Genomic DNA, 13,664 nt, shown 5'->3' on the forward strand with positions numbered 1-13,664 from the left:
CTTTAAGTTGTTGAGAGAGCTGGATCGAAGAAAAAATGACGTCAAAAGCTCACTAGTTTGAGAATGCAATGCGTGTGTACACCGCAGAATTAATATGCAGCACAGGAGTTTTGGGCTTTCAGACTTTTACACGTGTTTTGCATAGATAACAAGCTGTATTCACCCGCTGAAATTTTAAGCTAGTGAGCCTTTGACGTCACTTTTCCCTGGATCCAATCCTCTGAGATTTTGAACGTGAGTTATGGCAAACCGTGAAATCCAATACTTACTCAAAGTAAACGGCCTTTGGATAAAAATCAAAGCTCAAGATTTTGCCAGTCAGGTGTTAAGCAAACAAACTTTCAAAATCTGACGGAAAAAGGAAAATGATTTTTCTTTTATCACAGGGGGGCCTTAAGCGTCCAGTTGTATAATTGAACAAAGGGTACGTGCGTAGATTTCTTAAATTGTACTTAGAGGACTTGACATCAGGAAGAGGGCTTGTTAACCTTTTGTCTTCTTGGTGTTGAATGTTCTTGTATAAAGTCTGGCATTGGCCAAATCTGCGTTGGTGTTTTTTTTTCGACAAGTGGTAAGCACTTAAGAGCATACAATCGTTTGCTTGCTTTGGTACAGATGTTTCCCAGTGCCGTAGCTATGTACACATCTATACAATGAACTGTAACTTCATATAGCCATCAACGCACAAATGTTATTAGCAGTAATCGTTCAGAAATGCTGGGTAGCGCAACGTATAAAAAATATATTACTTGTACCTCGATATAACGAACATTTTGGTGGTTTTCCTCAAATTCGTTATATGGAGGTTTTCGATATAACGAACCAATTTCCCCAGTCCCGTGGTACTTCGTTAAATCGAGGTTCCAATGTACCATAATTTCTTATCAATGGTGCTCCGTGCCAGCGTCTTTGGCGCGCCAAGCTCCGCTAAAAAGAAAATCACCAATTTAACCTGGGTAAAACGGATTCAACCTGAGAACGGATTTAACCGGCAGCATCTTGTTCTCTGCAACCATGCTGTAACGCTCATGTGCAGCGCGAGGCTAAAAACATTTTACTCTTAGTGTTCCATTTGGATTTCGTAGTTAAGCCATTGTTTGTTCTTGTCATTTTTGTTCATTGGAGATACATTAATCATTTATGTGCCCATCTTTGACATGCTCTTCCTTGACTACTTGAGCTGTAAGAAAACAATGAAAACAATCAAGTTTTTAACTCAAGGCATTCTTGTAAAAAACAATTATCAGAATAATTCAATTTCAGTGATGTTACCATTTGGGCAAATTTCTATACAGGAACATTAACAGGAATTCTATGTTACAGCATTGACTCCTGGGAGTGAGACTTAAGGACGTTCGCGCCAATTGTTTCTGTGCATCCTTACTGCGCACGCAAATGCACACGCCACGTCATACACGAGCGCGCGCGCTAAGTAATAAAATGAGAACTGATAGGGCAAAAGGCCATTGCTATAGCTTTGCCTGGATTTAACGGTCTTGGACGTTCGGTGACCCTTATTTTTCTTTCCAGAAACGGATTTTATTTACAATTATCTCCACGTTGTCCAAAAATGAACAAAAAATGAATGTGGGAAGTTCAAAAAATTTCAAGATTTCTGCTCACGGGACATCAAATCCTGCCATCTTGCGGCTGCAAGGCGCGTGAAACTGTGGTCGCTAAATGCGAACTTGATCTTTAAGGGAACCTCACCAGTTGACTAAATTCACTTAATTAGTCCACTTAAACAATATTTGGCAGAGAAGATTTCACTTCAAAGATTTAATTGCAATATATTTGGGTTTACAGACACTGGCCTTATTCGATAACGAAGCCCTATTTTGTCACATTTTGGGTGTTTTTCCGGACATATTCTCTCCAAAACGAAGTCGGTGACCCCCCATTTTTTTACATTTCTGACATAACTAACTCATCATCTTACAGTGGTAAAAGTTTCAGAAGAAAATCAATGTTGAAAAAATTTCGCGCGAACGTCCCTAACAGATTTTAATGTGAAGTGCTAGTTTTGTACCTCATATGAACCATGCGAGCGTTAGTCCTACTAACGGAAATGGGCCCACCCACACAAGGACAGAGAAAAACTCTGACCAGGGTGAGAATTGTAGCTCAGTCGCGGTAGAACAGCGGTGATCTAACCCGAAGCTCGTGGGTTCAATTCCCACCCTGGTCAGATTTTGTCCATGGTACACAGCAGCTACGTTAGTATCTGTTATACAATGAAGACCTAAAAATGAAAAAATATCAGTAAGACCTGGAATGTGAATCTAAACAGCTACTTACAAAACTTACAAATTCAAAAACGCCTCCATGCCTTCGCCAAACTAGAACTTCATTCTTCGAAGACTAGACGAGAAAGGCGATCCCAAACTCCTAAAAACAGCTTTCTCAACATGACGGTGCAATAAACCAGACGAAAGGAATTCAAAGCATTCGAATCTATCAATCAGCGCAACGCGGTCGTTGTTATTTTTAAAGCCCAACCACACTGATTGGTATATTCGAATTGGCTGTTAGCATTCTATTTGCATCAATGTCATGTAACAAAAATCGTACGGCTTGATAATAGCCCGGGGTGGAGTTAATCAAATTGAGATAGCAGCAATCTTTTATCAAAGATAGCGTACCATGGACGTTAACCTAAATTGGTGCTAATGAGGCTTTGAACAACACGCCTCAAACCAATTTAGTTTTATATTAGAAATTCATGTTTTTTCTCTTTTGTTAGGGTTTGATTGAGTGCATTCAACCTTGTGAGACAAACCAGTTTCCTATCTTCTGGCCAAATGGTGGCTTCAAACGTTGCATAGATTGTGAACTATGCCACCCTGGATTCGGATTGTACCCAAATTGTGGAGAAAAATTAACGCATCCACCGAACATTAGCTGCAAACCTTGTGAAAATGGAAAGACATTTTCACAAGAATATGATTCCAGCGGGTGCAAATCCTGTCATTTATGTGCGCAGCATGAAAAAGTCACTCAGGATTGCACTCCTCGTTCTGACACAGTTTGCAGTGGGACTTGTGTTCAAGGTTATTTCTACCACAATTCAACTCGTGACTGCCGAAAGTGTTCACACTGTTGTAATGATGGAGAAGATGAAAAACAGCAAGAATGCATCAACCAGGGATTATATGTTACTCATCAACATTGTGCTCCGAGACCAGATAAGACATGTGGACCAACTCTAACTCCAACATTAACCACCGAGAGTGACCAACAACAGGGTCACGGTAAAGTCAGCTTGATATTATCAATTGTCGGAATCATCATAGGAGTGCTTCTCGGTGCAGGTTTTGCCGTTTACTGTGCAATACGTATTCGGCGGAGGAAGACCAGTCAAAGGAATAAGGGAAATGTTACAAATGGTAAGTTTTTAATTGTGTACAAGACACGATAAAATTATTTTAAGTGTAGTAGCTGTCCAAGACAATATAATTTTATCTGGAAAGGCAAAATTATTCAATCTCTAACTGGTCCATCCACAAAAGAGAAATCTCGGGGTCCTCAATGAGGAAACTACCAAACATGCTTTTTATATCTTCGACTCACAAATAACAACAACAACAACAATTTTATTACCTTGTTAAGTGGAAAGAAAAAGATTTACAAATATATAGCGGGAACAGTAATGGGTAAAAGTTACTAAGAATAACTAAAAAGCTAATCTAGCTGAGTAACATAATTAAATAATTGAACTGAATGCAGTTGGCAATGAAGAGTTGGTAATCTAAGAAAAATAAAAGTAAAAACAAAAATAATCAGTAAATGGAAAACAAGAAGAAAAGAGAGCTGATGAAAACTATGGATATTTGAGCGCTACTTGAAGTACATGTCACAGTATAGGTCACGCGTTACGTGTCACGTGTACATCATGCTACTACCATTTGCGTCCAACCTTGAAGCGTGATGAATTTTGCGCGAAGTTTCACTTTTCAAACGTTAAAGCTTCATTTACACTACACTGTACACACTAGCAAGTTTTCCTTGACAAGTTTTCCTTGAAAAGTTTTTCCTTGACAAGTTTTCCTTGGTAGTGTAAATGAAAAATATGACAAGTTTTCCTTGACAAGTGCACTTGACAAGTAATTTACACTAGCAAATATCGTCCTTGACAAGTTTTTCCTTGAGAAGTGTCCTTGTTCAAAAACTTGCATGCTAGTTTTTGAACAAGGAACCTTGACAAGGAAAAACTTGTCATATTTTTCCATATACACTGCCAAGGAAAACTTGTCAAGGAAAACTTGCTGGTGTAAATGAGGCTTAACGGTTTGTCCGGTTATGTATCACTTTTGACCAATGAAACGTTTGCGGTTATGTTGTGAAATTGACAACGTTTTTGAGGTTGTTAGTAAAACGCATAACGGGTAACGGTGTAACGAGAAACTGGGTAACTTTTTTTTCATTTTTTCCCGACGCTGTGGTTAATTATTTTAAAACCAAAAAGACCGTAAAAAATTAAACAGAGAAAAAAATGGTAAATAAAGACCTGGCCCGCGTTGGTTCTTGACGTCTTTGATGTTTGTCAGCTTCTTTGACGGGCGAGTGCCCTGCTTAAGATGCAAGTGGACACGCCTCAAATCCGGGCAGTCTAGCTGCGACTGGAGCCAGGCGTAACGGCTAATGAAAGGAAGGGGGCATCTTCCCCTATAAAACATCATGAACAGATATGGGACGTACAGCCAGGTCTTCAGCATCGGATACAGACTTGGCAGCGAGGGTCGTCACAAGCTGGTGCGTTACGACAAGCGAAGTCAGAAGGTAGGTTCGCAGAACCGGCCAGATGAAGCAGCGTGACTTGGTAGAGGTTAACAGATGAAGTCACCCGAGGACTGGAAGAGAACTGGCCAGGGCAGAGCTTGTCAAAGGCCTGAACACACGGCTTGCTATCAGTCAGCACATAAGTCTTAGACTTTGATTGAATTATATAAGGGGCGAAATGCTTGACAGCTGCCGAAATAGATAATGCTTCTATTTCACAAGGCAATCAGGAAGCTTGATGTTTTTTAAATTTGGCACTGAAATATCCGGTGAGGTCTGGTTGGAGCTTCTGGTCACGAAGAACATAAAGAGTGGCGCCAAGGCCATTCATCTTGACAGAACCATCGATCTCGATCCAGAGCTGATCATCAGGCTTGGGAGGAGTGATGGATTTGTTAGACGATAGGGCTTCTTGACAGGAGCGGAAATGCACCAGAAGCTCGTCAGACCAGGGGATCGTATCCTGAGACTGACGACGAGCCGTAAGGGACTCGAGAGGAGCGAGGAGCTTAGCAACTCCACTAAGGACCCGGCCAAGCATTTTGTACGAACCAACAAAAGCACGAAGACCGCGGACGTTCTTGGGAGGCTCGCAAGAAGCCAGTGGAGCTACACGGAGGGAGAAGGACGGATCGAGCCTTGAGACCATATCCATATAGGCAATGTGGTGGCCCAGTGGTTAGCGCGCTTGCCTTGAGATCCGGGGATCGCGGGTTCAAGACCCGCTCTGACCACTCGTTGAATTTGATCCTGGTAGTCACTGGTCCAACTTCCCAGCTGCACTTGTAAATAGCCAACTGGTTTGCCTTCGGCCAGTTGGGATTCTTAACAGTTGTAGTTGTTGTGATCTGTTGTTTCGTTGATTGTGTTTCATTGGCCCTGAAAAGCCCCTATAGTATTGTATGTATTGTATTCTATCCAACCCGCTGGTCCATGAATATTTCCTGATCTATAGGTGCATGTAAATATGCAGTCTTAACGTCCATCTGGTGGACCGTGAGGTTGTATTGTACTGCAAGTTGCATAAGGACTCTAACTGAGGCAGTATTAGCCGTTGGTGCGAAGGTTTCTTGGTAGTCTATCCCTTCTACTTGGCTATACCCTTTAACTACATATCTGGCTTTAAGTGTTTCAGACCCTTCTGCATTTTCTTTGATGGCGTAGACCCATTTCTAACCCCCTCCTCCCCCCACTGGGTTCTTACCCATAGGGAGTGTGGTTAACTGAAATGTATTATTCTCTTTGAGTGATTTCATCTCCTCTTCCATTGCTTGTCTCCATTCTGTAGCACGAGGCGAGTTCATGGCCTCTGCATATGTTTGTAGTACTCCACAAACCCTATAACAGTAATCAGTACTGTTATAAGCTAAGTCGTTACCATCATTTAGGTCAGTATAAAATTCAGCTAAGTACTTAGGAGGCTTCCTTTCCCTTTAAGGGTACCTTCTAGCCTGAATGGGGTTACCTGCAACCTGTTCATCGTTTTCATCCTTAATTAAACGTCTGGGTCATCTGTGTTGGCTTCACTGTTTGGGATGTCAACCCTTTCATTTTGGTCTTTACCAGTTGGGGTGTTCGTGTCAACCTTGCAGTCAGGGTTGGCTGTTTCAGCCTCGTTTACTGGCAATCTGCATAAGCCTGAGTCCTCATATGGCAAGTCGGTTTGTGTTTGCTGTTCTACACTGTCTTTACTAATAAATCTGATAAGTCTGTGTTTTATGACCTTACCATTATCTGGGTGATACACCAGGTATGCGGGGCTATTCATATCGTAGCCCACAAACACCCCCTTTGTACACCTTGAGTTTAACTTCTTATGATCATGGTTGTATGCGTAAGATTCTGATCTGAACACTCCCATTCTGGAAAGATCAGGTTTTGGCCCAGTTAACATGAAATAGGGCGTATTCTTTATCCTAGTATTATAACACCTGTTCCAAATGTGGGAAGCAGTCTGAATGGCATACGGTCACATACTTTTGGGCAAGTGCTTCTCAATGAGTAAACACCTACCTGTTTCGAACAGGGTTCGCCAGTGTTTCTCAGCAGTGCCGTTTTGATGTGGGGAATAAGGAGAGGATGTTTCATGTTTTATGCCTCTCTCCCTAAGGAGCGTCTGAAAAGAATTGCTCGTAAATTCTGTCCCATTGTCAGACCTCATGCACTTAACTTGGCCATACAGGGGAACAGCCAGCCAGGAACTTTTCTGTCACCTGTACAGTATCGCTCTTATTTTTGAAGAAATAAACAAATACGGCCCCAGAGAAATCATCGGTGAAGGCGATGCTATACTTAAAACCTTCCTTACACACTGGGTTCATGGGACCGGCCAAATCTGTGTGTACCATTTCTAAAGGTTTTGCAGCTCTAGCATCCGGTCTTCTATTTCTATTATTGACAAACGTTCCTTCTATGCACGTGTTACAATTAAACTTAGATTTATGTCAACTACCAGATATATATACAATGGCCTAATATTTCATTCCATGCGTGGACGTCATGCGAGACGCTTATACCTTATCACTATTGTTATCATACTGTTCAACAATGTTCAAATAATATAACTGGCCATGTTCCTCGATAGCGAACGTGGTGCCATCCTTATGAACAAGTTCGTTATGGCCTCGTTGGAATTTCAGTTGTGCTCCATTTGATGTGGCAGCTTTCACCGAGAAGATATCTTGGGGATATGAGGGTATGAACAATGCATCTTTCAGCGCAGTTTTTACATGCCTCCCATTCACATCTTTCAGTATTACCTCTGCAATTTCCTCGTTTGACTGCTATATTCATAGTCTTCGTTCCATCCGCCAACTCCATCTTTTAAAAATTATTTGTGACAGTGTGGATGTACTCCTGTGTCAACCATTAATCCTGTCGGTGTTCCCCTTAAATGGTTTTGGTTTGCTCGCTGAAAATGGTTTGTTTTTTTTCTGTCCTTCCGGTTGTGTGCCTTCTGCATTCGCCGTCAGTGAGAGTGGTGCTCTTGTGATAACTGCACCACTTCGTCGCTTCAGATTTTCCCGGACAGTCTTTAATAAAATGGCCACTTTGCCTGCAACCATAACATTTCTGCGGATGTTGGGGATACTGTCTTCATCACTTGATCTGCTTTCACTTTTGTGATGAATTTCTCCGTTTCTTCAAAACTTCTTAGCTGGACTTTCAACTCGGTCAATGTTATTTCACTTGTGCTTTGGGTGATGTGAATTGCCAGTGGTTTATAAGATTCTGGTATTCCTTTAAGGATCGTGTCTATAATCAATCCATCGCTGAGGGTTTCCTTGGCGTTTCTGAGAGCCGTGATTGCTTTTTAAGCCCTAATCAAGTACTCTGTAACTGTCTCGTTCGTTCCCATCTCGAGCGACGTCAACTCGGTGTAGAGCGTTATTATTCGCGGCTTACTTTGGCTTGCATAATGCTCTCGTAAGATCTTCAGAGCCTTCTTACCGTCATCGGCAGCATCCCTCATTACTAATGAGAGGCTTTTGTCGTCTAGGAATTGTATAAGTTCCGCATAACATTCTTCATTTTTGGCTTCGTCGGGCGGGTCTTCCGACGGTAGAATTGTCGTCTTCAGTTTTAGCATTCGCAAGTGCCCAAGGAATTTGGCTTCCCCAAAACTCGTAGTCAGTCTCATCTCCGTTGAAAGTCAGTCTTTTCCACCTCGAGTCTGACCTGGGCTCATAACCTGTTGAACTCATTGCTTCCACTGTTGTTTTTATTGCAATTATCAAGAGCACGAGGGAACAAGAAGAAGGAAGTTACCTATCATGCACCTAATTTACAATGACGTAATGTATAAAAACATAACGCAACATATCAGAAAGCTCACTAGCACGTCCTCACAGGCAACAGTGACTCACGTTAAGAGCATCTTTGCAGAACACGGCATTCCAGCCCAACTGCTTACCGACAATGGACCGCAGTACGGCTCCAATGAATTCAAAGATTTCTATGGTATTAAGCACCTTACCAGGTCCCCTCATTATCCACAAGCAAACGGGTCCTCTGAACGCATGGTACAGACAGTAAGGAACAGACTGACAAAGTGTGACGAAGAAGGAGGAGATCCATACCTTGCACTGTTATCATACAGAGCCACACCCATCGACCACCAGGCCACCCAGGCCAGCCCGTACGGATACTTGACGACCATACCAAGACCTCGATCGCACCTCGTCAAAAACAATACCACAGACGGTGTATACCGACGCACAAGGTCGCACCTCAGGCCAGACACAGCAAGTTCCTCTGCAGACAGTCCCACACCAGTCCAAGTACCCCGGGGGGGGGGGGGGGGGGTACTCCCTTATAAGGGCTTAATGGGGACGTGCGGCCAGCCAGGGTATGTTTTTCGGGATTTTTGTCTTGAACAGGGTATCGAATTTATCATTTTTTGTCTTAATCAGGGTATCGATTTATCAATTTTTGTCTTAAACTGGGTTAAATGTCTTAAACAGGGTATCAAAAATCGGAATTCTGTCATAAAATGGGTAGGAAAATCAATGATATTTGTCTTAAACAGGGTCAGGGTATGAGGGGCCGCGCTGCACCTCCCCAACCAGGGATACATCGAGTACCCCCCCCCTCCTCCCCGGGCCAAGTACCCACACCAGTCATGAGATCACCATCACCATTTAGGGACATGAAGTCGCCCGCAAGTGCAGACGATCAACCACCAGGAGACAGTCCAAAGCCCAGACCCCCTGCAAGCATCGAGCTGCATCCACAGACAAGTGGCGAATACAGGACGAGATCCAGGCGGACAGTGAAACCACCAGATAACCTAAACATTTAAACGAGCGCTATTGTTTCGCGTTATAGCGTTAAGTTCGGTCGAGCTTAACTTTGGAAAAGCGCTTTTGTTCCTCGTTACAGTTAAGTCCTACAACCAAGGCATTTTACAGTTTCTATATGAACATTGATTTAGTATCAGCTCATTGAAGATCTCTATTGCCTTATTCATTGTTGTAAAGAGGGGAATGTCACAGTATAAGTCACGCGTTACGTGTCACGTATACATTACGTTAAATAGTCGGCTCCAGGTGTAGCGGCCATGTTACAATTGTAATAAATGTAAAAGAAAGGAAAACAGTAGAGAGAGAGCTAATTATCTAAAAGGTTAATCTATAATATAATAATCTTGAGTCTCAAACATTTTATCCCTATAAGTGCAAGATCATGATGGACCAGAGATGGTAATCATTGGAAGATCAAAAGGATCATTAGAAGACAATGAAGGTTATCCTGAGCCCCGCTCTTCCAAACCACCTGTATATCCCAACGTGACAGATTTCCACGCTGATGATGAATCGTTGGTTGTACAAGATAAACCCCCCAAGCGAGAGAGAAAAGAGAAGAACGGTAAATAAAAGCCATTATGACAAAATTAATAATATCTCTCATGTTGCAATGATTAACCAATTTAGGTGGTCGCATTTCATGTACAGTACAGCTTGCTTGAATTCCTGATGTAATTTAAAAGCTAATATATTAATTTACAAAGAGGTTAATTAGCACCATGCGATCCTTGTTTTCTTGGTCCATGCTACAAGTTGGAGCATGTCAATTTATAAACAGAGTGAAGCCATAAACCGAAGATTTAAAATGTGGGCCGTGATTTACGGCACAGTCCTCTATTCATGGCCCGTTTTAAAGTGGACCACATCCTGGTATCATTCATGAAGGCTTAACTAACCGATAAGTCAATGAACAGCTTGTAGAACCACCAGTCCTGAGTTTCAAACTAAGTGATATTTGATTGATGTTTCTTTTTCAGATATTTTTATAACTTGTCTGCTTACCATACGACCAGTCCGGCCTGCACATTACTATTTCTCCCTTCCCTTTCTTGCTCTTTTTCCCTGTTTTTCCCTTGGGAAGTAAGGATGGCCCTGTGGTAACCTCTCCTGACCTGGGATCGCATCCTAGGTTTGCATGTGGGTTTCAGTCGATCGCAATCTTACTCCGAGGATTTTTGTCCGAGCACTCCGGTTTCCCCGGCTCCCTTAACGAAAATCGACTCCCAGCTTATTCGTTAATCTGGCTGTGGTGTTGTGCTCCCCGATCATGCACGGGTCGTGTTCAGGGATCGAGCGCCAAGCCAGCTGCACAGCTCCTTCGGTCCGACCTCGTTGAGATGCCCCCTTAGCAATTCAGTCTCTGATTGCGAGAAAGCGGGGCGATCGGCAGGTTATATGTATTATCATCATTATTACTTTTCGTCACCATTATTCAGCCCGTTTCCTCGTGCTCATGCTTGCTCTTTCTTCGCTGCTCATCACAATAAGTTTTTAAACAGATATAATCCCCATTGGTAGGTAGAGAGTTAATTATCTAAAAGGTTGAAAGTATTAATTTTCAGGTTAGCCACATGCTTTAACACTTAAAAATAATTATATATACAGCTAATCTTGAATATCAAACATTTTATCCCCATAAGTGCCAGATCGTGTTAGACCAGAGACGGCAACCATGCCAAGATCAAAAGGAATGCAAGACAAACGCAATGAAGGGTATTCTGAGTCCCGCCCTTCCACACCACACGTATTTTGCAACGTTACAGATTCCCACGCTGATGATGAATCGCTGGTTGTACAAGATAAACCCCACAAGCGAGAGAAAAAAGAGAAGAACGGTAAATACAAGCCATTATGACAAAATTAATAATATCTCTCATGTTGCAATGATTGACCGATTTAGGTGGTCGCATTTCATGTACAGTACAGCTTGCTTGAATTCCTGATGCAATTTAAAAGCTAATATATTAATTTACAAAGAGATTAATCAGCACCATGCAATCCTTGTTTTCTTGCTCCATGCTACAAGTTGGAGCACGTCAATTTATAAACAGAGAGTGAAGCCATAAACCGAAGATTTAAAATGTGGGCCGTAATTTACGGCACAGTCCTCTATTCATGGTTTTAAAGTGGACCACAACCTGGTATCATTCATGAAGGCTTTAAGTTGCTAGGTCACGCTATTTTAGGTAATTTGTTTAATTTTGTTAATTATGAGCTCTAAACGTCAAATTGGCAGAACAAGAGTCTTTCATTTGCAAATCACGGCCACATAACAACTGAGAATGGTTTTCCAGCTTTGTAAATGACATTTTGATATAGACTGTTATAAATTTGAAAAAAGGTGGGCCGACGTTTTTCAAATTTACCCAAACTCAATCCATTTCAATCCTCTCCAGTTTTGTCCATCCATGTCCCTTCTTGGATCCCTGTATTTTGTTAGAGATCTTCTATAGTTTTGAACAGTTATTTTGATATTTTAGTGAATTCTATGACCTTTCGATCAGCGCTGAAATTGCCTAAAATTGCGTGACCTAGCCACTTCAACTAACCGATAAGTCAATGAACAGCTTGTAGAACCACCAGTCCTGAGTTTCAAACTAAGTGATATTTGATTGATGTTTCTTTTTCAGATATTTTTATAACTTGTCTGCTTACCATACGACCAGTCCGGCCTGCACATTACTATTTTTCCCTTCCCTTTCTTGCTCTTTTTCCCTGTTTTTCCCCTGGGAAGTAAGGATGGCCCTGTGGTAACCTCTGCTGACCTGGGATCGTATCCTAGGTTTGCATGTGGGTTTCAGTCGATCGCAATCTTACTCCGGGGATTTTTGTCCGAGCACTCCGGTTTCGCCGGCTCCCTTAACGAAAATCGACTCCCAGCTTATTCGCTAATCTGGCTGTGGTGTTGTGCTCCCCGATCATGCATGGGTCGTGTTCAGGGACCGAGCGCCAAGCCAGCTGCACAGCTCCTTCGGTCCGACCTCGTTGAGATGCGCCCTTAGCAATTCAGTCTCTGATTGCGAGAAAGCGGGGCGATCGGCAGGTTATATGTATTATCATCGTTATTACTTTTCGTCACCATTATTCAGCCCGTTTCCTCGTGCTCATGCTTGCTCTTTCTTCGCTGCTCATCACAATAATTTTGTAAACAGATATCATCCCCATTGATAGAGACAGAGGTAATTATCTAAAAGGTTGAAAGTATTAATTTCAGGTTAGCCACGTGCCTGCGCACTTAAAAATAATTATATATACCTCTAATCTTGAATCTCAAACACTTTATCCCCATAAGTGCCAGATCGTGTTAGACCAGAGACGGCAACCATGCCAAGATCAAAAGGAATGCAAGACAAACGCAATGAAGGGTATTCTGAGTCCCGCCCTTCCACACCACACGTATTTTGCAACGTTACAGATTCCCACGCTGATGATGAATCGCTGGTTGTACAAGATAAACCCCACAAGCGAGAGAAAAAAGAAAAGAACGGTAAATACAAGCCATTATGACAAAATTAATAATATCTCTCATGTTGCAATGATTGACCGATTTAGGTGGTCGCATTTCATGTACAGTACACCTTGTACGGCAATACAAGTTGGAGCACTTCAATTTATAAACAGAGAGTGAAGCAAAAACTAAAGATTTAAAAATGTGGGCCGTAACTCATGGTACAACCCTGAACTCGTGGTTTTTAAAGCGGGCCACATCCTGGCATAATCAAGGCTTAATTCAACGAAAAGGTCGATAAGTCATGAACACATTTTAGAACCATCAGCCCTCAGTTCCGAACTCAGTTACTTTAAAATCTGAATCTGTTTTAAATTTCCTGAAATGAATGTAGCTGATGGTTAATTTTTTTAAGACGTAATCAATCATTGTTTTTATTCTAAGAGCTCTTTAACGGCCGTCAGGGGCACACAAAAGAAACTGACGGAAGCAGCCTGCCAAGACATTAAGGCTCGTTTTAAACTATGATGTTTAGGCAGGCCTAAAAGCGGAGCTCTTTGCTTATTATTGATTTATGATTTTGGTTTCAGAAATTTTTATTACTTGTCTGCTTTCCATACGACCGGTCCGGT

General features: G+C 42.0%; 1 protein-coding gene across 2 annotated transcripts in view; it reads left to right on the forward strand.

Annotated features, from left to right (window-relative positions):
• Nucleotides 1-13,664, forward strand: part of LOC138000251 (uncharacterized) — a 29,868-nt gene that overhangs the window by 8,413 nt on the left and 7,791 nt on the right. For both annotated transcript variants that reach the window (XM_068846523.1, XM_068846522.1), the window contains exons 3-6: nt 2,744-3,386; nt 9,955-10,146; nt 11,225-11,419; nt 12,877-13,071. In XM_068846523.1, the coding sequence (XP_068702624.1) occupies nt 2,744-3,386; nt 9,955-10,146; nt 11,225-11,419; nt 12,877-13,071 (1,225 nt within the window). The remainder of the gene's footprint in view (nt 1-2,743; nt 3,387-9,954; nt 10,147-11,224; nt 11,420-12,876; nt 13,072-13,664) is intronic.

This window comes from Montipora foliosa, chromosome 4, assembly GCF_036669935.1.
Source record: "Montipora foliosa isolate CH-2021 chromosome 4, ASM3666993v2, whole genome shotgun sequence".
Classification (NCBI taxonomy): Eukaryota; Metazoa; Cnidaria; class Anthozoa; order Scleractinia; family Acroporidae; genus Montipora; species Montipora foliosa.